General features: G+C 38.8%; 1 protein-coding gene across 1 annotated transcript in view; it reads left to right on the forward strand.

Annotated features, from left to right (window-relative positions):
- Positions 1–25,859, forward strand: part of MAP4K5 (mitogen-activated protein kinase kinase kinase kinase 5) — a 95,489-nt gene that overhangs the window by 14,077 nt on the left and 55,553 nt on the right. Inside the window, exons 3-9 of the mRNA XM_040970023.1 lie at positions 7,824–7,881; positions 18,231–18,321; positions 19,406–19,470; positions 22,490–22,545; positions 24,612–24,659; positions 24,744–24,786; positions 25,479–25,553. Coding sequence (XP_040825957.1) covers positions 7,824–7,881; positions 18,231–18,321; positions 19,406–19,470; positions 22,490–22,545; positions 24,612–24,659; positions 24,744–24,786; positions 25,479–25,553 — 436 coding nt within the window. The remainder of the gene's footprint in view (positions 1–7,823; positions 7,882–18,230; positions 18,322–19,405; positions 19,471–22,489; positions 22,546–24,611; positions 24,660–24,743; positions 24,787–25,478; positions 25,554–25,859) is intronic.

Below are 25,859 nucleotides of genomic sequence, written 5' to 3' on the forward strand. Positions count from 1 at the left end.
GGATCCCGGGCGTGCAAGGCTAGGACCTAACCACTTGCGCCACCGCGCCGGGCCCGAGATGGGACATACTTAAACCTGAAGCTCTCAGTTGGCTTCATGGCTGTGTTGGGTGACCTTAAAAATAAGCAGAAGGAAAGCTAAATGGGGATGGGAAGAATAGTGAGGTAGAAAACAAAAACTATTTCATTTATCTTGATGGTGAATGTTATGAGTATCATAGTTCTTTTTTATGTATATATGCATGAGGCAGAGAGATAAGGCATATATATCATCCTTAGTTATCTGCCGTGGGTGGGGATGGGCTAGAGCTGGAAATGCAGCCCCAAGATTCCCACACCTGTAACAGATACTCATGGTTCCTTGAGTCATGCCTCCTGACTACTAGGGTCAACTTTAGCAAGAAGCTACAGTCAGGAGCTATTTGCCAAGAATTAAGCAATGCATCCTGATGTGAACTACAGGCATCTCAACCTCTGAGCTGAACATGGGCTCCCTGCCCATATCTTTTATTGATTCCTAAAAAAAGATTTATTTATTTCAAAGGCAGAGTGACAGGAGAAAACAGAGACGCATCTTTCCACTGGTTGACTGCTAGCAGGAACCGTGTTCGACCAGGCCAAAGCTAGGAGCCTGGAACTCCATTCAGGTCTCACTAGTGGGTGACAGAGTCCCAAGTTCTCGGCCATCTTTTGTTTGCCCAAGGCAGGGAGCTGGATTAAAAACACAGCAACCTGGACTCTAACCAGAACACAGATATGTGATACAGGTATTGCAAACAGCCGGTCAGTGTGCTGTACCCCAACACTGACCCCTGCCATGACCTTCAGGTGGTTGTGTTTATGTACTAATTTCTTTTTTCCCATTTAAAAAAAGTTTCCTTTCCACTTCATGGCTACAGTTGAGTATTACCTGCCAATTGTATGTTGAAAACTTTTGGTAAAATACTTTGACTTGTCTTTCTTTTAATAAATTGTTTTTTAGTTCAATTAAAATCTTAGAGCATGTGGGAAAGTTCACAGTTTATGAAATTGGCAGTTGAATAATAATATTGAAGTAGGATAAGCTTAATTATCAGCATCCTTAATCTTTTTGCTTTATACAAGTATAAATTTAAAGGTGACTTTGCTATTAACTATCAAAAACAAAAGGATTTGAGTTAAAATATTGTGGTAGTAATTTAAATGAGAAAATGTGATTGAGAGATGAAAGAGAAGTACATTGATGTTTAGAATAGAAATTTAGCTGGCAAGATTCTTGCTGGGTTTTTTGGGGATATTGATTCCATTTAATAAGATGTTTTCCCAACTGATAGTATTAGTTCCTTATTAATGAGAATTTAATAAGATATGTAACCATATTAACATATTTTATTAGATTTCTGGGAGTTAAGTGTACTCTTAAGTATGAATATTAGTATATACCAATAGCTTACTAAAGTGAGTGGTATTGAATAATATACTTAGATCCTTTTTACGAGAGGTGCTTTTGTGATTCTTCAGTAAATTTATATATATATAGTGCAGGCTCTTTAAGTTCTTGTGTGTTAGCATTAGAAGGAACTGAGAATTTCATGTTTAACTTGTGTGAGAGAAATGTTGCATTTCAAAAACCAAAATAAAATTCTTTTGGATTGCAGTGTGAAATTGTATGGTTAAATTTCTGAAAGATCTTTTTAGTAAATCGAATCTGTAAAGTCTCTGTTTAGGAGATTTTTTTTTTTCTGAAAGCCTCTTTGCGTTTCATTATAAAAGAGCCTGGTACTGCTTTCTGTTTTAAAAATCAGCTGGAAAATTACAGAGTACAAACATTTGACCATCGATTCTTCCACTGAAGAGAACAGAAAGATGTAGTCAAAATGGAGACTGACATTTAGCATCCCCAGAAGTGGGAGTTAAGCTTTATATTGTTTTAATTTCTGCAACTACATGTGATATATTTTGACTTCCGTGTGGGAATGGAAAATTTTGAGATCCTACTGTTGTTTTATGTGATTTTGTGATTATTCAAAGCCTTCAGTGATGGTTTGTGTTGCTTCTAATCATAAAAATTGAAAGTATCTGAAAATGTTATTTAGAAAATAATTGTGTTTTTTAGGAATTAACAGACTTAAATTTTTGGTACAGTCTTAAATTTACCAAGTAACTGAGCTGATATTAAGATTAGATTTATCCACCTCTATTCTCTGCACACATGTTCCTCTTTTAGTAACATCTTGTATTAGCTTGGCACATTTGTGGGAATAATGAAAGTCACATTGTTTCATTATTATGACTATAGTTTACATTAAGGTTTCCTCTTTGTTTTGTTCATGAGTGTGACAGCTACATAATGATTTGCATGCACCATTGCGATATCGATATCGTGCAGAACAGTATCACCACCATAAGCATCCCTTGTGCTTCACGCATTTCCGCTCCCTGTCCTCTCCCTGACCCCCTGGCAGACATTTCCCTCCTTGCTGTCTCCGTGGTTTCACCTTTCCCAGAATGGTGTTGGACGTAGCCTTTTCATACAACATTGTTAAGCCTTTCACTTCAGATTTCCACATTTGGATTTTCTCCTTTTCGTGGTTTTCTCCTTTTCATGTTGCATAGCATTCTGTTATAGATGTAGAGCATTTTGTTTACCCACTCACATACTGAAAACAATCTTGATCACTTCTGGTTTTTGTTACATGAATAAAAACTGCTATAAAGATTGTTTGATAGGATTTTTTTAAAATAAAGAAAATGATAGCCTTCTTACCATCATCATTTTGCAAAGCATCTACCATGTGGCACACACTTTGAGAGCATCCTGCTCAGAGTTGTGAACCTGTCTTTACCCATCCTGTAGATAGCAGGAGAGACTTCCCACGGGAGGTGACTATGAGCATGAATCCTGGAGGGTAACTCCAGGCTAAAGGGTGGAGGGGGCGGAGCAGAGAACACTGTACCAGTGTGAGGACGGCGTTTCCAAACTTGACACCGAGTGATTTGCTTCTGATTGGTGTTGTTGGCGGTTGATAATCTGTGATTGGGAAGTACAGATTTTTTTTTTTTTTTAAATTTCCGGCAAATAGCAGAGTGCATTGCCTTAATACTTTTTGCTTGGAAGACAAAAATGAATAGCTTGATGTAGATATTTATATCAGTCGTTGTCATAAAGTTAAGCATTGTATTTCTTGCCTGAAATTTACAGACTAAATAAGTTAACTGTCACTGTTAAGTAAGTCCATGTGTATTACTTTCTTAGGCTACCAACGGCTCCTATATTTAAATTGTGAAGTCTGAGATTACTTAAGGTTTTAGATGTGAAATAGTTCTTATTCTTTTACATTGAAAATCACCATACAAAATAACCATTATGTTATTTTCACAGTGATTTATTTCATCATAAGTCACTGCTAAGATCTGTTAAATGCCGTGTAATTAACACTTTTCTGAGCCTTCCCTTTGAATGCCACTTTCCATATTGAAGTGCCTGGGTTGCTGTCCTGGCTTCTCTTTTCATTCTAGCTTCCTGTTGGTGCACACTTTGGGAGGAAGCAGGTGATGGCTCAAGTTCTTGGTTTGCTGCCATCTATCTGGGAGACCCATATTGAGTTTCTAGTTCTTAGCCTCAACTATGCCCAGCCTTGTCTGTTTTGGTTGTTAAGGGTGTGAGGCGGCAGGTTTCGAGATTTCTATGGGTCTCTGTGACCCATCTACATATTCTGTCTCTCTGCCTTTTGTTTTGTTTTTAAAGATTTATTTGTATTTGAAGGGCAGATTTTTACAGAGAAAGAAAAAAAAATCAGATGGCGAGAGAAATCTTCCATCTGCTGGTTCACTCCCCAAATGGCCACAATGGCCAGGGCTGGGCTAGACCAATTCCAGGAGGCTGGAGCATCTTCCAGGTCTCCCTCAGGGGTTCAGGGGCTCAAATACTTTGACCATCGCTGCTTTTTCAGGTGCATTAGCAAAGAGCTGGATCAGAAGTTGAATCATCCAGAACTCTCAAAACAGTGCCATATGGGATGCCAGCACTGTAGGTTATGGCTCCATCTACAACTCTGGGCTCTCTGCATTTCAAATAAATACTAATAAGGAAGCCTCGTTAGTGCAGTAGGTAGCACGTCAGTCTCATAATCAAATAAATACTAATAAAAATAAATATAAGATATTCACATTAAAAATATACTTTCTCACAAAAAAGCAATTAAAAATATACTTTTTTGTAGTAATTCTCAAATGACACTTTATCTGTCTCTGCCTCTGACTCTGTACCCTGCTTGCAAGATGGCCCTATGGCCAAGTTGTTTGACTTTAAAGTTGTCTTTTCTAGTCCTAAATAGGTGGAATTGAATAATAGATTTGAAGGCTCTTGTAAATTATGAAACATAATAAATATAGTTGCTATGATATTACCAAATTTGCCTTTTAATACAGAGTTTTATAGTCATTAAATGACATTCCCAGGCGTTCAGTTAGCACTGCTGATTCCACAGTCTTTGCTGTGTGTTTTGTACCTGAGTCTCACTGGCATGTGAATTAATGAGCAGTAGACTGCCAGAATCACTGTGTAAGTGTTGCTCCCAGGGAGATTGAAATGCTGCCTAAAGATCTTTAGGGAACGGACAAGAAGGGAGGCTTTGCAAGCACTGCTTTGTCCTAGGGTAAGAAAGTCAGGAGGTGGGAATGGTGTCAGGCTTCTGCCTGACCTTTGTCCTCATGTTTTTCTAAATGTGCTCATGGTTGGGAAAAGAGCTTCCATGGATGCTGTGAGTTGAAATTATGTTCTGTTTTTCTGACAGCCCCTCCCCGGCTATTCACCACAGTAAGTGAGGGCAGTTGGAACGTCTCATCACCAAAAACTTAAGACTTGCAGGATGAAGTCTTTTTCATCTTCTGCCTTTCCCTCTGTGTCTCTCTTCCCATTCTGTTCCTACATTCTTCATTGTTCTTGTATTCTTTCCCATTTTTGTCGTGCTCTGGTAATGTGATTTTTTTTTTTTAAGATTTACTTATTTATTTGAAGGAGTGACTGAGAGGGGAAGAAACAGAGAAATCTTTCATCCATTAGTTCACTCACCAGATGGCTGCAGTGATCAGGGGTGGGCCAGGCTGAAACTAGAAGCCTGAATTTACATCTGGGACCCCAGTATGGTGGCAAGGACCCAAGTAATTGGGCCTCTCTGCTGCTTTTCTAGGCCCATTAGCAGAAAGGTGGATCAGAAGTGGAAGAAACCAGGATTGAAACTGCACTCAATGTAGAATGCTCTTATAAGCTATGCCACCACATTGGCCTCAATTACAATATTCAGTGCAGGGCCTGGCGGCATGGCCTAGCAGCTAAAGTCCTCGCCTTGAACTCCCCAGGATCCCATATGGGCACCAATTCTAATCCCAGCGGCTCCACTTCCCATCCAGCTCCCTGCCTGTGGCCTGGGAAAGCAGTCGAGGACGGCCCAAAGCTTTGGGACCCTGCACCTGTGGGAGACCTGGAAGAAGTTCCTGGATCCTGGCTTCAGATCCTAGCATCGGCCATTACACTCACTTGGGGAGTGAACCATCGGACGGAAGATCTTCCTCTCTGTCTCTCCTCCTCTCTGTATATCTGACTTTCCAATAAATAAATAAATCTTTAAGAAAAAAATATTCAGTGCAGCACTAATTTATAGTAAGTCTATACATGATATTTTGTTAGTTACTAAATAGTGTCTCTTCTAGGATTTGGTTTGTAGGAATAACCAGGGCTTTTGACAGATATAAAATGAAGATAATGTTTGTCTCTATGTTTGTAATTGCAACACTATTAAAACTATTCCAGCAGAAGACTGATTAAATAAATTACATATCCTGTCAGTGGAAAATGAGGCAGAATTTGTAAGGTTGTTGTAGATAACTCTGATAGGGTCATTCTCTTCTACGCACACAACATGCACATATGGGACAGGCAAACAGGAGCACTAAAAGGTTACCTATTATTCCCTGGGTAGGTACAGATGTTATTGGAAAGGCAGATATACAGAGAGGAAGATCTTCCATCCGATGATTCACTCCCCAGGCGGCCTCAGGGTTGGAGCTGAGCCAATACACAGGAGCCTCGTCTGGGTCTTCCACGCGGATGCAGGGTCCCAAAGCTTTGGGCTGTCCTCGACTGCTTTCCCAGGCCACAGGCAGGGAGCTGGAAGGGGAAGCGGGGTTGCCGGGATTAGAACCGGTGCCCATATGGGATCCTGGGTGTGCAAGGCGAGGACCTTAACCACTGCACCATCGTGCCGGGCCCGGGTAGGACTTTTTTTAAGATTTATTTATTTTTATTGCAAATTCAGATATATAGACAGAGGAGGAGAGACAGAAAGAAATATCTTCTGTCTCATGATTCACTCCCCAAGTGACCACAACGGCCAGAGCTGCACTAATCTGAAGCCAGGAGCCAGGAGCTCTTCCGGGTCTCCCAAGCGTGTGCAGGGTCCCAAGGCTTTCGGCTGGTCTCAACTGCTCTCCCAGGCCACAAGCATGGAGCTGGATGGGAAGCAGGGCTGCGGGGATTAGAACCTGCGACCATATGGGATCCCAGGGCATTCAAGGCAAGGACTTTAGCCATTAGGCCACAGGCCCAGGCCCAGGCCTAGGACTATTTTTTATACTCTTTGATTTTTGTTGATGTTTACATAGTTGATTAGGGTGGGAAGGATTGAGGATTAGGGAAAAGTGGGTGAAACCATTGTTTCCACATTTTCTTTTTCTTCCTCCTATATCTGGGGGAAAGCAGGGAGACAAGTGCGGAAGCCACACTGGGCCTCCCAACCACTTCAGTGTGGGGAGCAGCCGACCCTACGTGTATGTTAGGCGGTCACAAGATGGTGGCTGGCTGAGGGCCAGGAGGCGGGATTTGTCCCGCCTGTAGGCAAACAGGAAGTCACAGGGATAGGCTAATGCCCCCCCCCCTTGCGATTGCTGGCCTATCAGATAGCGCAAAGTGGACCCACGGGGAGAAGTGATTGGTGGAGAACTGTATATAAGCAGCCGGCTTTTGGTAATAAACCCCTTTTTGGTTCACCTTCCCCTTTTCGTTCGGCTTTTCGTTCGCTCATTTGTGCGTTTGTGTGTTGGTTTGTTGTGTGTGCCGGTTGCGTTGGTGGTTTCCGTTTTTCCAGGCCCTCGAGATTTTTCATCATTTTAGTGTCACTGTAGGGTGGCCACACCTCAGTACCCAGGGATGGGCAATGGGCACTGATATCAACCCCAGTCTCCAATATGGAGCATGATCCGAGGGTCCTGCTAAAGTGGTTTCGAGAGTTCTGAAATGCTGTTGATCTTGCCAATCAAGCATAAGGAATGCTTTCCAAGGTCCATTGACTGGCATAGTCTACCTTAGAATCTCTGTTCGCCTTGATATTTGCTGTCAATGTTTGGCTGGGGTAGTTGTCCAATTTGTTCTGCTCTCCTTCCTCAGCTATGGTACCGGATGTCCTCTGCAGGCCCAGTGAGCTGCCATATCCTCCATGTGCATCTGGGCATGCCACCCACTGCTCTGTCTTTTCCACTGAGGAGGCCCAGTTCTGACACATGCATGCTCTGGTCAGTCCGCTGATCCTGCAGTTCTCCTCATGATTGGTGTTCTGAGTCCAGCATTTTCAGTGGGGGATCCCCAAGGAGACCTCAACTGAGGTGCAGTTTGCCTGACTCTTGTCGTGTTTTCCGTATTGCTTTTTAATGTGGAAATGAATGGATCTGTTTTTATTTAGAAAAATGCTCTGTTAAAAGCACCGATAAGCATTGATAAGCACTTAACATAATGCTAACTAGTTTATGTATAATTAACAAGCTTCAGAAATGTTTTATTTTTACTTTTAGGCCAGAAATATACATACTGGAGAGTTGGCTGCAGTAAAAATAATCAAATTGGAGCCTGGTATGTATAACAATCCTGAAGACAATTTTGAAACCCTTTCTTATTTTATAACCATAGAATATAAACACATTTTCTGTATTTTCTTTCTTCTTTGCTTTATTTCCAGTTGTCACTATCAAGTCAGTAGAATATTTGCAGTTGAATTTCATATTGAATTCTGTGGATGGTGATTAGTTAAAAATAAGTTTCATGAGACTGTTTTGTTGCTCAGTAAGATTTAAAATGCACAAATTAAAAAATTGATGATGTTAATTTTCTTTTAAGGTTAATGGTGAATGTGTCAATTCAGTTATAGCTTTCATAATAATTTTGATTAGGAAAATATTCAGTGGTTTTTGAGGAGTGACAGAGAGGGGAACAGAAAATATTGAGGATAGTTTATATGTCAGATGTTTCCTTGCTGTTTAATTTACATTTGATAAATACAGTCTTAATACAAAAATTTATTTATTTATTTGAAAGACAGTTACAGAGAGGAAAGGATAGATAGAGATTTTCCAGCTGCTGGTTCATTCCCTAAATGGCTGCAATGCCAGAGTTGGATCGGTCCAAAACCAGGAGTCTTGAGCTTCTTCTAAGCCTCCCACGAGTGTAGGAGTCCAAGCACTTGAGCCATCTTCCACTGATTTCTCTGGCACATCAGCAGGGAACTGAATAAGAAATAGAAAAGTTGGGACTGGAACCAGTGCCCATATTGGAAGCCAACACTCAACTTACTATGTGCTGATGGCCCAGCTTAATATTTCGTGTTAGACTGATTATTTTAAATCACACTGAGTATTTTACTTTGAAAACAAAACTGTATAAAACCTGATATAATTTCTGAGCCAGGTGCGGCCTAGCGGCTAAAGTCCTTTCCTTGAACACACTGGGATTCCATATGGGCACCGGTTCTAATCCCAGCAGCTCCACTTCCCATCCAGCTCCCTGCTTGTGGCCTGGGAAAGCAGTTGAGGACAGCCGAAAGCTTTGGGACCCTGTACCCGTGTGGGTGACCTGGAGGAATTTCTTGGCTCCTGGCTTCAGATCGGAGCAGCACCGGCTGTTGTGTTCACTTGGTTAGTGAATCATTGGATGGAAGATCATGCTCTCTGTATATCTGACTTTGTAATGAAAATGAATAAATCTTTAAAAAAAGAAACTAATGTAATTTTTTGTGATTGTGATGTGCTTGATGTTTCCAACAAAATCAGTAATAGTTTTTGGCCAGGTGGGGTGAATCTTTGTGGGTTTACAGACTGAGGCATGTGAAGTAATTATGTGAGTATAATCATTACCAGTTTGTTCATTAGGACAGTTAAGATGATTTTGCAGTTCTTAATTAAAATGTATGTGCATGATTTATTGGCAAGATCATATTACACAGGTAGCATATTCTAGAAATACTTTAGAAATAAGCTTTCCAAGGGCCCAGCACGGTAGCCTAATGGCTAAAGTCTTCACCTTTCATATGCCAGGATTCCATATGGGTGCTTGTGTTTCCTGGCTGCTCCACTTCCCATCCAGCTCTTTGCTTTGGCCTGGGGAAGCAGTGGGATGGCCCAAAGCCTTGGGACCCTGCACCTGGTTGGGAGACCTGGAAGAAGCTCCTGCCTACTGGCTTCAGATAGGCTCAGCTCCGGTGATTGCGGCCACTTGAGGAGTGAGCAAGTGAACGGAAGATCCTTTTCTCTGTCTTTCCTTCTGTGTAAATTTGACTTTCCAATAAAAAAGCAAATAAAAGGTTAAAATGTAAGCTTTCAAAGTTCAGGCATTTGGCAAAAGCAGTTAAGACATCAGTTGAGATACTTGTGTCCCTATTGGAGTACCTGTTTTCACTACCCATGTTCTGTTTGTGACTCCAGCTTCCTACTAACACAGACACTGGGAGGAGTAGTGATGGCTCCAATTACTGGGTCCCTGAAACCCAAGAGAGAGCTTGATTGAGTTGCTAGCTCCTGTCAGCAGTGCAGTCTGACTATAGCTACTGCAGGCATTTGAGCAGTGAACCAGTAAATTGGAGCATGTTCTCTCCCCTTTCTTTGGAATATATATATTATGTGTAAGTGTGAGAGAGAGAGAGAGAGAGAGAGAGAGAGTGTGTGTGTGTGTGTGTGTGTGTGTGTGTGTGTATTTTTAAGCCATCCAAACGAACAAATCCACCCTTTTACATGATTCTGTGAGTTGTTTTTTTTTTAACCTGGCAGATAGAAATTGTTGTAACAGTCCTATTCAAGAGTATTCTTACCAAGTTCCACCAATAAATATGTAGTGGTATCCAAAATGTCACCAACACAAATAGAAGGGACTATAGCAGAATCAAACAGGACTGTTCCTCTGCTGGGGAATTTATTGGCTGGTGATGGTTCACATATTGGGCTGATCTTTGGAAGAGATGAAGGTGTTTCTTGTTTTTCTGCCTTCAGGATATGGACCAGGCTTGTTATAACATAATTGTACTTATTTTACTTATGATTTGACTTTTGCTTATCATTCATATCTTCCATTTTTTAAAATTCTGTAGTTCTGATATGTCAGTTTTGATTAACTATATATTAAAACAATATGCAAAGTCAGTTCAGTAAAAATAGCATCATGTGAATGAATTATTACTTAATATACAAGAATTAAGTGTTCCACTTGTAAATTAAGACCCTTCTAGAGGCGAGGATTTCTTGCTTCCTTGTTTGTAAAACATGCTTGTTTTATGTTGGATATTACTCATAAGGAAAGACTGAGCAATATTTAAGTTGCACCCCCTACTACAACCTAAAGAATAACATAGAAATTTAGTAGATGGGTGGGTCCCAGCAGCTCTGGCAGCTGGCAAAGCAGCAGCATCAAGTTGGCTCAGCTCTTCAGTCCACCCAGCCAGCCGTCACCTGTCTTACGTCCTCTGTGCTGAAGGAAGAGCCTAAGAGGAGATGGGCTGTCCCTGCTCTTGCTGGAGTGGAACTGAAGCCCAAGAAGGCAGCTGGGAACAGTCAGTCATTGGGCAGAAAAGTGTAAGCAAAGGGGAAAAAGAAAAGGAAAACAGACCAAAGTGGATCACCAGGAAATGAGATTTGCCTACAGAAAACAGATTCTCAAAGTGACGAGTGACCAGCCTCTGATGAAGCAGGAGAGTGAAGCTGAAGCCACATCTGATTTATATCATATGCCTTGTCTTTTTTTAAAGATTTATTTATTTGTATTACAAAGTCAGATATATAGAGAGGAGGAGAGACAGAGAGGATGATCTTCCATCCAATGATTCACTCCCCGAGTGACCACAATGGCCGGTTCTATGCTGATCCGAAGCCAGGAGCCAGGAACCTCCCCCAGGTCTCCCAAACAGGTGCAGAGTCCCAAGGCCTTGGGCCGTCCTCGACTCCTTTCCCAGGTCACAAGCAGGGAGCTGGATGGGAAGTAGAGCTGCCGGGACTAGAACTGGTGCCCATATGGGATCCCAGTGCATTCAAGGACTAGAATCTTTGCCCCTGTGGGTTGCTGGTTCCACAGGCAGTGATTTTACCATCCTATCCTGACACTTTGTTTATGTGTATATCTGTCTTTCCTAGACTGATCCATGAATGTAGTGATCCTATGTCTTACTCTTGTACTTGGGCCTCTGGGCTTTACCAAGTTAAAGCAAAATTTGTACTATTCTGTTTGATTTTTGCACACATTGTTTTCAAGTCCCCTTATATGTACACATACTCATTCATTAAATACTCCTTGAATGAAACACGTTACATTTGCTTTGCTGTTGGCTCTGCATTACTACATACAGAATGATAATATTGTGTAGTCTTTTGCTACTCTCAAACAGTCTACATATTAGAACTATTAGATCTGACAGATATTTCTCTCTGCAAGAATGTAGCAGGAGCTGGTCATTTTTTCCTTGTCTTAGCAAGAAGTAATTCCAAAAGACTATATCTTGGTCTTGATCGTTTTTATAGGTTTTTTTCCCTACTGAAATATTAAGCTTTTTTTTTTTTGTCTGCATTTTTGAATGTTTATTTTAAGCAATTTTCTTTGTTGATTCTTGATTCTGAAAAATTTATAGAGATAACAGTTTTTCTTTTTTTAAAAAGATTTATTTATTTTTTATTTTTATTTTTATTTGAAGTCAGATATACAGAGTGGAGAGACAGAGAGGAAGATCTTCCATTCCCTAAGCGGTTGCAATGGCTGGAGCTGTGTTTATCTGAAGCCAGGAGCCCAGAGCCTCTTCTGGATTTCCCATGTGGATGCAGGGTCCCAAAGCTTTTGACTGTCCTCAACTGCTTTCCCAGGCCACAAGCAGGGAGCTGAATGGAAGGTGGTGCCACCGGGATAAGAACTGCTACCCATTGGAATCCCACCACATGCAAAGCGGGGACTTTAGCCACTAGGCTGCCATTCCAGCTTCCATTTATTCTTGTAATCTCTGTTACCTATACTTCTTGTCTCTTTTCTCTCTCGGCCTGTTTAGCTTCATTCTGTCTGTATTGAATAAGACTTTTTAAAATCTGTCCTCAGATCTTGTTAATGACATTTATTTTCTCAAAATTACCGCAATATTTTTTTATTTCATTTTGTTGCCTTAAATCTTATGCTCTTCTTTTTAAAATTTTCATTTCTTGAGAATTTGGAGCACTGTTGTTTAAACTTTTCCTTTAAAATGAATCCTTCCTAGCTGTTGGGTCCTGTATTTGGTTCCTCTTTATTGCTACAGAGTTTTAGTAAGGGATCAATAGTTTCTTTTGTCATTGTGATGGTGCAGAAGCAGATGGTGTTTTTAATACCTTTGAAAAAGACTTCAGAGAATGTTTAAGTAAAAAATATGGTATGCTAATGAATTTTCCCAGCGTTGGAATTAGATACTTAAAATAATTCTGTACATAGCTGTCATTTAAAAATGGATTCTTAACAGCCTAAAAAGAAAAAAACCTCCACCGAGGCCAGAATAATACAAAGTGCTTCCTTGTATTTAATACATGAGCTCGTTCAGATTTATATTTAGACATGAAAGGCTAATTACTTGCCAATATGACTGAGGAAAAAAGAAAGTTGTGTCTGTTTAAACAAAGAAAACTATTTTTTTCAAAGTAAATGAAATCCCAGCTGTATAGTTAGTCATACATTCCCCCACCACTTGCCAGAGTTTAAAAAAATAGGATATAAAAGTTTATAGTAATTTTAGAGATCTAAATGTTATAACAGATTTATTGACTTATCGACAATATATTTTTATAATATAGTAAAAATTTTTACTGAAATAGGTTGCTTTTGAGATCCTTCCTAGTACTTATAAAATGTTTAAGTAAATCTTAGAGTTAAGACTGATTTGTAAAAATAATTTATTTTAATTAGCTGTAAAAATAATTGTAAAAGACAAAGAAGTAGGAATTCCTTCCTATCTGTTATGTTCTGGTTAGTCTTTATATACGCAGGCAAATTATTATTTTCAGATATGATTTAGCCGTGTCTATCTCCTTTTATATAGATTTTTGTTAAATATACCAACAGATTGAACTGAATTTGACTTACCAGTAATTGGCATTCAAAACAATACCAATGTGGGAGAATTGGCACAGTGTTTAACAGGCTGATCCTCCACCTGTGACACAGAATCATATTGGTGTTGGTTCAAGTCCTGGCTGCTCCACTTCTGATCCAGCTCTCTGTTAATGGCCTGAGAGAGTACAAAAGGATGGCCCAAAGCCTTGGGTCCCTGCACCTATGTGAACCTGGAATAAGCTTCTGGCTCTCAGTTCTGACCACTGCAGGCATTGCAGGAGTAGACCAGCAGATGGAAGGTCTAACTTTCTCTCCTTTCTGTAATTCTGCATTTCAAGAAAGTAATTTAAAAAAAAAAAACTGTACTAGTAATAGTTCTGATACTGTTTTTGTTTCTTGGGTAAATCTTCAGGAAGGGGCCCAGCGCAGTAGCCTAGTGGCTAAAGTCCTCACCTTGCATGTGCTAGGATCCCATATGAGTGCCAGTTCCTGTCCCAGGTGCCCCATTTTCCATCTAGCTCCTTGCTTGTGGCCTGAGAAGGCAGTAGAAAATGGCCCAAGGTCTTAGGACCTTGATTCTGAAAGGGAGATCCAGAAAAGGCTTTTGGCTCCTGGCATAGAATCTGCTCAGCTCTGGCTATTGCAACCACTTGGGGCGTGGGCTAGCAGATGGAAGCTCTCTCTTTCTCTTTGTAGCTTTGACTTTCCAATAAAAATAAATAACTCTTTTTAAAAACAGAAAGCATTAGGAATACCCAAAAAAGGTGATAGATACAGTGACGCATGCCAGCTTGTTCTCCTGTCTTGTTCCTGAGTTGCAGCCAGCCTCTGAAGCATTTTTCAGGTGATCATTTTGCTTGCTTAGCCAGTGGTGGTGAACAACCAGAGAACACTATTCCTGGAAAAGCCATGCATCCAATTCTTATTTTCCATTCTCCTTTGTCCTCCCATCATTGCCCGCAACCACCAGAGTATTTAAATTAAATCTTTGCAATAGTATTTTAAACCAGTGTCTGTTGCAGTTTGTTCAAAACTGTGAGCTTTGCTTACAGGAATGGAATATACTACTCCCTGGAGTGATTAATGTAATGTAATTTTGTTTGTCCTCTGCCTTGTTTTTTAGTATGTTAAATTGAAAATTCTCATAAAATAAATAGAATTACAAGTTAAATAGATTTTCTCAATTTAGAGTAATTTCAAAATTGGTAGCAAAAGTAAACTTTCCTTGGCTTTCAGGAAATACTTCATCCTGTTTCCTAGAAGTGTAACCCAGAGAAAGTAGAGTAAATTTTAAAAGTACAAAGCTTTGAACAGCCAATAATTTGCATTGTGAATGTTCTTAAGAGAAATCTCGAGACAGTTAGTGCTTTGGCCAAATAGGCTTCAGCTATTCTGGTTGAGTGATGTGCTGTGTGTACCTGCTTTTCAGAAATTCATTCTAAAAACTTAACCATATTGATTTTTTTAAGATTGATTGATTGATTGATTTTTATTATAAAGTCAGATATATGGAGAGGAGGAGAGACAGAGAGGATGATCTTCCGTCCAATGATTCACTCCCCGAGTGACCACAACGGCGGGTGCTGGGCTGATAAAAGAAAGAAGCCAGGAAATTCCTCCAGGTCTCTCATAGGTGCAGGGTCCCAAAGCTTTGGGCCATCCTCAACTGCTTTCCCAGGCCACAAGCAGGGTAGCTATAATGGGTAAGTTGTGGTCTCTGCCAAATTTATCATCAACTGGCCCCCTACTAGGGACTGGAAATCAACTGCGATGACCTAAAAAAGACCCCCCCCACTAGGGCCATTGCTGCCCCAGGGCCCCTACACACTTTACAGATTTTCACCATAATCAAATCCCTGGGAATAGAAAAACACAATCTGTGGCCGTCATTCCTTCCCCCAACAATATCAAGATTGAATTATGGCAAAAAGTTTTAAAATTTTGAAGAAACACAGCAAAGGTCTCAGAAATATTTGTTTTATTTTTCTTTTAAAATTTTAATACAGAAAGTTATTTTGGCATATTTAAAAATGTAAACAACCACCCCAACCTTTGTAACAATCCCAATCATTGGCTCATAACATTATATTACCTTATACAACCCTCCCATTTGGCTTTATTTGAATAACAAGGTTTAAAACCTACCACCTTACCTGAATTGTGACAAACCCTCATACAACCCTACCCAAACGGTTACGTATTAATCACATCATCTTGAACTTCAATTTGGGGGGCACCTAAAATTTATCCAACAATTGGGGCAACTTGAATCCACAGCTTCCTGGTTCACATGTCCAATTCTAACCAACTGTAATAAGCGGAACTCTATTCCCACAAGGTCTGGATTTGTCAACATTAATAAAGAAATGGTACCTCCCCCCCCTATAACACAGTGGGGGCAACCCTCAATAAACCTATAATCAAAGGGGACCCCATTCGTGATCTTAATAATACCCACCCTGTATTCAATAACCCCCAACTCTATTTATACCCCCCCCAATCCCTGTAAACAGATCCCATCCACAATTATATTAGGTACAATCCAATACTCACACAATCAACAAGTTTTTTACCCATAATTCCCTACTCTTCCATATTATAATAAATACGACCCACCCCCACCCATAATCGAACAGGTCAGCACACAAACCGTAAAAACACGTTCCCTTCCTCCCTAGCCTCCCCAGCTCAACAACTGCCTCATTCACCCACCCCCCTAGTGGGCGCCACCGTCCCTGCAGCTTACCGCCTCAACCCACGCCTGAACGCCTTCTTACCTATCTGGGTTCCTCCCCCCACACTGGTGTAGGGTCCAAAGACATTGGGCAATATTCTACTGCTTTCCCAGACCACAGGCAGGGATACTGACCAATGCCCACATGGAATTACAGTGGATACAAGGCTAGGATTTAGCCACTAGGCTACTGCACCTGGCCCACAGTCAGATTTTTAAATTGCCAATAATGTGCCACTGTATTTTACATGGATATGTGAAATTTAGCCGATAAGTATTTAGCTTTGGGTTGTTTGGGGCTAGTGTTATGGCGCAGCAGGTAAAAGCCACAGCCTACAGTGCTAGAATCCCATGAGGGTGCCAGTTTGTGTTGCAGTTGCTTCGTATCCATCTCCTTACTAATGGCCTAAGAAAAGAAGTAGACAATTGCCCAAGAACTTGGGCCGCTGCTACCCATATGGGAGACGTAGGTAAAGTTCTGGCTCTTTGTGGCCATCTGAAGATTCTCTCTCTCGCTCCCTCGCTCTCGCTCTCCCTCCCTCTGTAACTCTAATAGAAAAAGGAAGAGAGGAAGGGAGGGAGAAAAGAAAGGAGAAGATACTGAAAGGAGGGAAAGAAATGGCAAACAAAATATATTAAGCTTTGTTTTGGCTCTGAATTTAAGGAGTTGTAAATACAAATGATTTCTTTTAACCATGAAGATGTTTTTTTTTAACCTTAAACTTATTTTTGTTTCTTGTAAGTTTTCCTTCTTCACCTTGAATGATTTTCTGTTAGTCTTTTTAAACAGCTGCTGATTTTAAACTTGAAGTTGTTTTTCAAAAGATCACTGAGAAATACTTTGTAATGATATTCTAATGAAGACACTATCATTTGTGTCTGTCTTGATTTCTAACCTTCAGCAGTCTTACTGCTGTATTGTGACAGGTGTGCTAAACACTCTGCACCCACTACCTCTCAGAGCATGCCCAGTTGAGGGAACTGCGTGAGCGGAAACAGGGAGTTTGAGATTCTGTTAGAAAAATAGCCATCAGTTTGGTATTGTTGAAGGATAATAATTAAGTAAAATGACTATAGATGCTACTTAATAAATGAAACTAGCGCAGAAGGGTTATCTGAAATCCAGTGGAGGCCACATTTGAAACAGGCATAGCTAATCCAGAACTCCATCTCTTACTTGCTTTTATATAGTGCACATGGAATCATTTTATCAGTTTATAACTTAACAAAGAAATTTGTGATAAATAAATTGGAAGATAAAGATTTTTTAAAAGGGTACAGTTACTTTTTGTTTTACCACTCAGGCATAATCATTGCATCTGTTTTGTTTGAAATGCGTGTACTTCATTTCTTCAGTACAACATCCATATTTGTTTCAATGCCCATGATAGATTTACAAAAACTAGCTATATATCAGGTAAATTGTTAATAAATCTCAATAGTGCATTTATAAATAGGATCATATTTTTTACAGTAAAATGGAAGTGGTAATTTTTATTTTAAAAACTAAATTTTAGGAAATTTTGGATTAACCTGTAATACCTGTCCATTTTTAGAATGTACAGTGCAATATTTCAAACTGTGCAGATGGTATAAACCAATCATACCAGGCATTTAACCTTGCCATTTCCATGTCTTGTCTTTGTACTTGGAGTCTACCTGCTCCCCCTCTCTTTATACAGAACATAACATGGTGTTGTGTACCAGTCATCTCGCTGTGCTGTGACCCATCACCTTCACCCAGCTGCATTTTGGCAGTCATTATGCAGCTTCTCCAGCAGCTTAAGTACTCAAACAACATATGAGATACCTCTCTCCACATAAATGTCATGAACATTTTTATATCGTTACAGTTTAAATGTTATCTATAACTCTGCCTTAATGTATTTAGTCCTTCATTCATTCATTATTGAACTATTTTGTAGCGAACCTGTATACCAGATATCCTTAAACAAAAGTTTAATGTGACAATGAGTTACAAGATTTTGTACATTTTTAAGATAAAATCTATTAATATATATTTCCATTAAATGTATTAAGAATGTCTGGTTCCTCACTTCTATCTAATATTCACTGTAAAGTTTTTCTTGCTTGTTCCAATATATAGAGACTTTGTATAATGTAGTCACCAAATGATTTTGTTTTTCAGGAGATGATTTTTCTTTGATTCAACAAGAAATATTTATGGTTAAAGAATGTAAACATTGCAACATCGTTGCCTACTTTGGGAGCTATCTCAGGTAAAAATTAAAAGCATCTGTTGTTTGTATTTTTTGTTCTGTATACAGCCATTCCTGTCTCATTTTCATATACACACAGTTAGACAATGTATGTATTTTTTTAAAGATTTATTTTTTTACTTTTTATTGCAAAGTCAGATATACAGAGAGGAAGATTTTCCATCTGATGATTCACTCCCCAAGTGACCACAATGGCTGGTGCTGCACTGATCTGAAGCCAGGAGGCAGGAACTTCCTCCAGGTCTCCCACGCAGGTGCAGGATTCCAAGGCTTTGGGCCATCCTCGACTGCTCTCCCAGGCTACAAGCAGGGAGCTGGATGAGAATTAGAACTAGCACCCATATGGAATTCTGGCATGTTCAAGGCAAGAACTTTAGCCACTAGGCCACGGCCCTGGGCCACAATGTATGTATTATTTAAAATTACATTTCCATGGGCTGGCTATTTGGCATAGTAGGTTAAGCTTGTCTGTACCTGCAATGTTGGTATCCCACATAGGCACTTGTTCCAGTCCTGGCTGCCCCACTTCTGATCCAGCTCCCTGCTACTGCACTTGTGAAAGCAGCAAAAGATGAGCCAAGTCCTGTGGCCCCTGCACCCACAGGCTTCTGTCTTAGAACTGGCCCAGTCACAGGTTTTGCGGTCATTTGCAGAGTGAACCATTGAATGGAAGATCTCTGTGTAAATCTGCCTTTCAAATAAAAAGAAATAAACCTTATAAAATATATCATGTATTCTTAGGCATTTGCATTTAAAAAACTTTATTGTCCAAAGTTCTGAAATGTCTGGTTTTCTTATCTTCTTCCACCTTATGTTGATATAGCCATTCAGAGGTATCTTTATTTTCTCTAGGAACCTTAATGAAACACCGATGACTACAATTTAAAATTTTAGCTTATAAAATTCATCATATTCCAAACCATTTTAGCTGGAAACAAAACTGAAGCTTTTCTGTATGCTGAGGAAAAATTGCCGTAGCTGTCTGTCGTTTCACTCTGTGTCTGTCCTAAACCTTGTCAAAGAGTATTGATTTCAGTGACTGAAAATGACTAGTTAATATAACTATTTTTCTCTTTCAAATTAGTCGTGAAAAACTGTGGATCTGCATGGAGTACTGTGGAGGCGGATCACTTCAAGATATTTATCATGGTACTGTTAATTTGATGTTTTATTTTAAACCCGACTTTGCCTTTCATGATTGTTGTTTAACACAGAAGTTCACTGCTCTGCCGTCTTCTGTTCCAGAGTCCTGCCTAAAAAGAATTCCAGTGGCTTTTGTTTTTGGTTACTGATTTAAATTTGAACCTAAAATGAAAAATTCCAAAAGTATTTGTATAGTTCAAATGTGGGGATTTTTATGTAGTTTCTAAGAAAGTCTTTTATTTATACTTGAAACTGCCTTAGCTTCCTTGTAATATGCATGGAAGTGCAAGGAATGCCTCACAAATGTGTCTGTCTGGATAACCAAAAAGCAAGTATAGCTTTAAAGTGTTGTTTTAAAAATATTTTGGGAGTATTTCATTTAGCATTCACTTATTTCTGGCAGTTTTTCAAGTTGAATCTAACTTGTGTTTCACAATGGTGTTTAGAAATACTTTTTATGCTGCTATACAGTTGAAGGTTTTTTTTTTTTTTGACATGTTTCAATCAAAGCATGGATGCTTGTGAAGTAATTTGTCTTTTACTTGTTTAGCATGGATCTCAGTGAAGGTCCTATTGCAAATATGCATTTTATAATTTATTAAAATTGAGTGAAATGTTGTTATTATTTTCTATATTGAAACTTTTCATTGGAAGCTTTGTCAAATTTGGTCACAGAATTTGCAATGCAAGCATAGTAGATAGAACTATGGGAATGCTGTTTCAGGGGTAGGCATTTGGTGTGGCGGTGAAGGTGCTACTGTGATCCCTGTGTCCCTCCCTGTTGGAGTGCCTGGCTCAAGCCCTACCTCCTCCACTCAGAATCTTTTCTAATAAAATGCACACTAGTAAGCAGCAGGTAATGGTTAAAGTGCTTAGGTCACTGCCACCAATGTAGGAAACTTGAATTAACCCTAAAGCTCTTGACTTGGGCCTGACCTAGTCCAGGCTGTTGACATTTAGGGAGTGAACCAGTGGATGGATTCTTTCTCTTTCTTCCCCTCTCTCCTGCCTTTCTCTCCCTTACTCTCCACTATCTCTCTCTCTGCCTTCACTGTTGCAGTTTAAATGATATTTCCTAACTTGTGGTCAGCATTGTAACACCAAGAGTTAGGACCACTGAAAGACCTCTGTAATCTCTGCCTTTCAAATACTGAATTTATTTTTCTTAAAAAGAATATATGTTTAAATTAAATGCTGTTGCTATGAAGGCCTCACATTTTTCTTACTATCACAACAAGTTGCTAAGAATCAAAATTTGGGGGCCTGGCTTGGTAGCCTAGCAGCTAAAACTCCTCGCTTTGCACTAGTTGGGATCCCAAATGGGCACAGGTTCTAATCCTGGCAGTCCTGCTTCCCATCCAGCTCCCTTCTGTGGCCTGGGAAAGCAGTCAAGGATGGCCCAAAGCCTTGGGACCCTGAGCTTGTGTGGGAGACCTGGAAGAAGTTCCTGGCTTCAGATAGGATCAGTGCAGCACTGGCCATTGCGACCACTTGGGGAGTGAATCAGCAGATGAAAAATCTTCCTCTCTGTCTCTCCTATTGATTTTTCAATAAAAATAAACAAATATTTAAAAAAGAATCAAAATTTGGGGGCCAGTGTTATGGCATAGTGGGTAAAGCCACTGCCTGTGATGTTGGAGTCCCATACAGACACCAGTTTGTGTCCCAGTCACTCCACCTCCAATCCAACTCCCTGTTAATGGCCTTGAAAAAGCCATGGAAGATGGATAAAATATTTTGGCCTCTGCCAATCATGTGGGAGATGTAGATGAAGCTCCTGGTTCTTCATTTTCCTTGACCCAGCGCTGGCCATTAAGACTACTTGGGGAATTAATCAGAGGATGAAAACTGTCTTTCTTGGTATCTGTCTTGCCACTTCTTGCTTTCCCTCTCTGTAACTTTTTAAAAATAAGTAAATCTTTTTTTTTTTTAAAAAAAAAAGGAATAGAAGTTTTTTTGTTCTTGTATTAAAATACACAGTAAAATATTTTCCTGCTAAAGATCACATAGGAGTCTCTGATTGGATTTCAGTGTTTGCTCATACCATCTCAGATTTTCTCTTGTTACTGAGATTGTAGTTTCAAGTCTCTGGTTGTATACTCATATAAGATCTTATATTTCATATTAAGGAGAGACTTATTTGTAAGAAATAATGTTGTTACTGTTTAAATTGGTGAAGTGTTTCATCAGATTTCCTTAGTTTGATAGGGTGTTAAATAAAATCCTGACCTGTATAAAAGTGTGTAATGTCAATATATTTCAGCAACCAATGTTTTTATGATTCTCAGCATTTCTGTATAACTGAAGTTAGCTGTATATGTCTATACAAATTTTTTTGGCGGGGAGGCTTTATTTTAAAAATGTTGAGCTCGAGATCATATTCATTGCTTTCTATAGAAGTTCTTGTGATGCTTAATACTATGCTTTGGGTGCAGTGGTTGCTTAATGTTTTGTTGTCCAAAGTTGTTACAGAGTAAATCTTTACTTTTAAAAGTACATTTTAAAATTCTCAGTGTTACCCTTTTTTGTCTATGTCTTGATTATCAAGATAAAATGTTCTCGGGCCTGGCTCGGTGGCGCAGTGTTTAAGGTCCTCGCCTTGCACACCCCAGGATCCCATATGAGCGCTGGTTCTATCCCGGCAGCCCCGCTTCCCTTCCAGCTCCCTGCCTGTGGCCCGGGAAAGCAGTGGAGGACCGCCCAAAGCTTTGGGACCCTGCACCCGCTTCGGAGGCCCAGAAGAGGCTCCTGGCTTCGGACCGGCATAGTATCGGCCGTTGCGCTCACTTGGGGAGTGAATCATCGGACGGAAGATCTTCCTCTCTGTCTCTCCTCTCTGTATATCTGCCTTTCCAATAAATAAATAATAAAAATAAATCTTTTTTTAAAAAAAGATAAAATGTTCTCATGGCCAATGAAAATATGTAAGTCTGATATACTGTATCATAATTGTTGTTTTTAAGTAGGCCATTTTTAATCCATCACATTCAAATGTATAACCATGTGTTCTGTTTTTTCTTCCTAGTTACTGGGCCATTGTCAGAATTGCAAATAGCGTATGTATGCCGAGAAACCTTACAGGTATTACATTCGCTTATGAAAATAGAAATACAATTCTAGTTTCACAGTTGTAATCGAGATGATTGTCCACCCAAAAGAGAAGAGACAAATAAAAATAATCTTTATGTTAATCTTTCATATTATAATTCTGTAAAACTAGTTATTTCTTTCATGACTAAGTCACAAAACTACATTGAAAATAATACTTAGACATTCTTTATTAATATGTGGTGCCCAACTTTGAGGTCAGTATGGTAGTCAAGTGTAATAGTCTTGACTCTCAGTTGCTACAAAGCTAAGGAAAACCATGGATGAAAATTGGTTTTCAAGAATGAATAGATGTAGAAAAAAACTTCAGTTTGGATCCCTTCTCACAGTATGACTGATAGAACAGATACACTCAAAATCAACAAGCCCATAGAAAACTTTCAGCACAATCAGCTAGCATGACCTGACATTTTAGAACATGGCAGGCAACAGGAGCCTAATACTTATACTTCAAATTAGACCAGATTCTGGGCCATTAAAATAAATCTCAAGAAACATAAAAAGTTAAATTATATAAACTATTCTTACACTACAGTTTAGTTAAAAGAACAAGGAGAGAGGGAGAGAAATCCTAGAGCCTATGGAACTGTATCAGAAAATAATGAAATAAATATCTAAAAAGATTTTAAAAAGAGAATGACTTCAGAAATTCTTCAAGTACTTGAAAATTAAAGCACTGCTAGGTAACATTATCAGTCAAGGAAAATGATAAAAAGAAACTTAACATATTTTGAACCTGGCCCACTCTTGGCTGTGGTGGCATTTGGAAATTGAGCCAACAGGAGAGAGTTCCTTAACTGTCACTGTCTTTTAAATAAACAAAATAGTTGTAGGTTACTTTAAGTAATTGGTTATTAATAAACTAAAAAAAAAAAAAAAACAGAGACTGAGAAAGAAACGAAAGACCACATGGTCATCTACGTTGACACAGTAATAACACTTAGCAAATTCTGGCATTGATCCCTGACGAAATTTCTGACAACATTAGAAATATAAAAGAACTTGGTCAACCCGTTGAACATCTAAGATAAACCAAGAGTTAATTGTGCTTGATGGTAAAAGACTGCATACTTTTACCCCAAGATCAAACAAGGTAAGGATGTTTGCCCTCACACTTTTCAACAGAATAGTAGAGGATCTAGCTGCTGCAAAATGAGAAAACATTAAAATGGAAAGCATCTAATTTGAAAATGTTAGTAAGTAGAACTGTTTCTGTTTGTAGGCATCTAATTATTTATATGAGAAATGGAATATAATTATAAAAGAGCTTCTGGAAATAATAATGAGGCTAGAAAGGTTGTGAGATTCAAGATCAGTGTACAAAAATCAGTTGGATTTCTATATACTGACAACAACTGGAATCCATAATTTAGAAGAGTGCTTACAGTAATGCGTACGTATGGCGTTTTGAGGATAAATAAGATAGAAGATGCGTAAACAGCCACACACTGAGAACTATGAAACTGAGAGAAATTAGAGGTGTAAACAAGTGGAGAGTAACCATATTCATGGACCACAACACTCAGTTCTGTTACGATATTAATTCTCCCAAAATATTTTACTGAATATACATTTAATGCAATTCCGAAATCTAAGCAGGCATTCTATATGTTTTTCAAGGAAATTGACAAGTTAATTCTACAGCTCCTATAGAAATATAGAGTGAATCCAGAATATCAAACAACTTTGAAAGCCCTGTGTATAGTGACAAAAGGCAGCTGAATGCCTGCTGGAGAGGGGGGAAATTACAAAGGGAGGACGCTGTTATGAGGAAGCTTTTGTGCATGGTATTTATTTTCATTATCTTGATTATGATCTTAATGTGTTAGTAAAATATTTCTTTTTACCGGGAGATGAATTAGAACCTTATCAAAAATCTTTTAAAAAAAGAAATGTTTGTTAAAACGTTCATCTACATTCCCTCACCCCCTACAGAGAAAAGCACTTGTTTCTTATTCGATAAGAATTTGAATAGAATAATATTTAGCAGTGAAGTTTGCAGTTTTGCTAATGCATGCTTTTTTTTTTATATACTTCAGGGTCTTGCCTATTTGCACACAAAAGGAAAGATGCATAGAGATATCAAAGTAAGTTTAGTTGGTATGTTTAAGTTATTAAGCCTGTGATGCCAATTTTATGATGCTAATTTGTTACATGTATTTTTGTTTTAGGGTGCAAATATTCTACTGACAGACCATGGTGATGTAAAATTAGGTATGTTACTTCAGTTTCTGTAAGATTTTTCACAGAAGAATTTTGAATGAGGATTTACATAAGTAAAATCAAACCAGTAGTCACAGTTAAGAATACCCTTTGACCCAGTATTTTACCCCTGGGCTTCAGTTTTAGGAAATTAGCCCTAACGATAGAAAATATGTATTCACAGAAGTTGTAACCATAATATTATAACAGAGAAAAATGCAAGCATTAAGACTAGAAATAGAAAAACTATTAAGCTATGATTATTCTACTTATGGAATACTTAATCACTAGTATTTATGAAGAATATGTGAGAGTAAAATTCCCTCTGTGTTAAATGATAAAAGTAAACTATATTTTGGTAAACATGTTTAATGATATAAAAGTTAAAGAGAGGAAAAAGCACGTTTTAGAAATAGTTCCATTGTATTCATGTATGAGGATAAAAGGCCTACACGTGTGTGCTCATCCCCTGATTGCATTTTTTAGTTACTAATTTAATATGCTTATAAAATTTTATTAACTTCATTCAATATATTTTTTAGTTAATATGTTATGAACCAAACAAAAAGATATTTTAATTATCTGATTTATATATTTCCCTAACATTAATGTCTGCATTATTATAATACTATGCTAAGGATGAAACTTAAAATACTTGTCATTAAATTAAGGAGAACTAAAGTTTTCTATGGTTTCCTCCTCAGCTGATTTTGGTGTGGCTGCAAAAATAACAGCTACCATTGCGAAGAGAAAATCTTTTATTGGTACCCCTTATTGGTAAGAAATCACTCTAAATTTAGTACATTTTTGTTTCATTTCATAGTTAGTGATCAAAGTGATAACTTTCAAAAAATAGTTAATTTCATTATTTGAAAGGCTGTATTACAGAGAAAGAGGGAAATGCAGAGAGAGAAGTATCTCTCAACTGCTGGTTCTCGTCTCTAGTGGCTGCCAACAGCTGAAGCTGGGCTGGGTTGAAACCAGGAGACTGGAATTCCAGCTGGGTCTTCCACGTTGGTGGCATAGATGCAAGTACTGGGACCATCTTTATGCTCCTAGGTACATTAGGAGACAAGGATGAAACT

Source organism: Ochotona curzoniae, unplaced genomic scaffold (assembly GCF_017591425.1).
Source record: "Ochotona curzoniae isolate NIBS_2020 unplaced genomic scaffold, NIBS_Ocur_1.0 scaffold_4701, whole genome shotgun sequence".
NCBI classification, from domain to species: Eukaryota; Metazoa; Chordata; class Mammalia; order Lagomorpha; family Ochotonidae; genus Ochotona; species Ochotona curzoniae.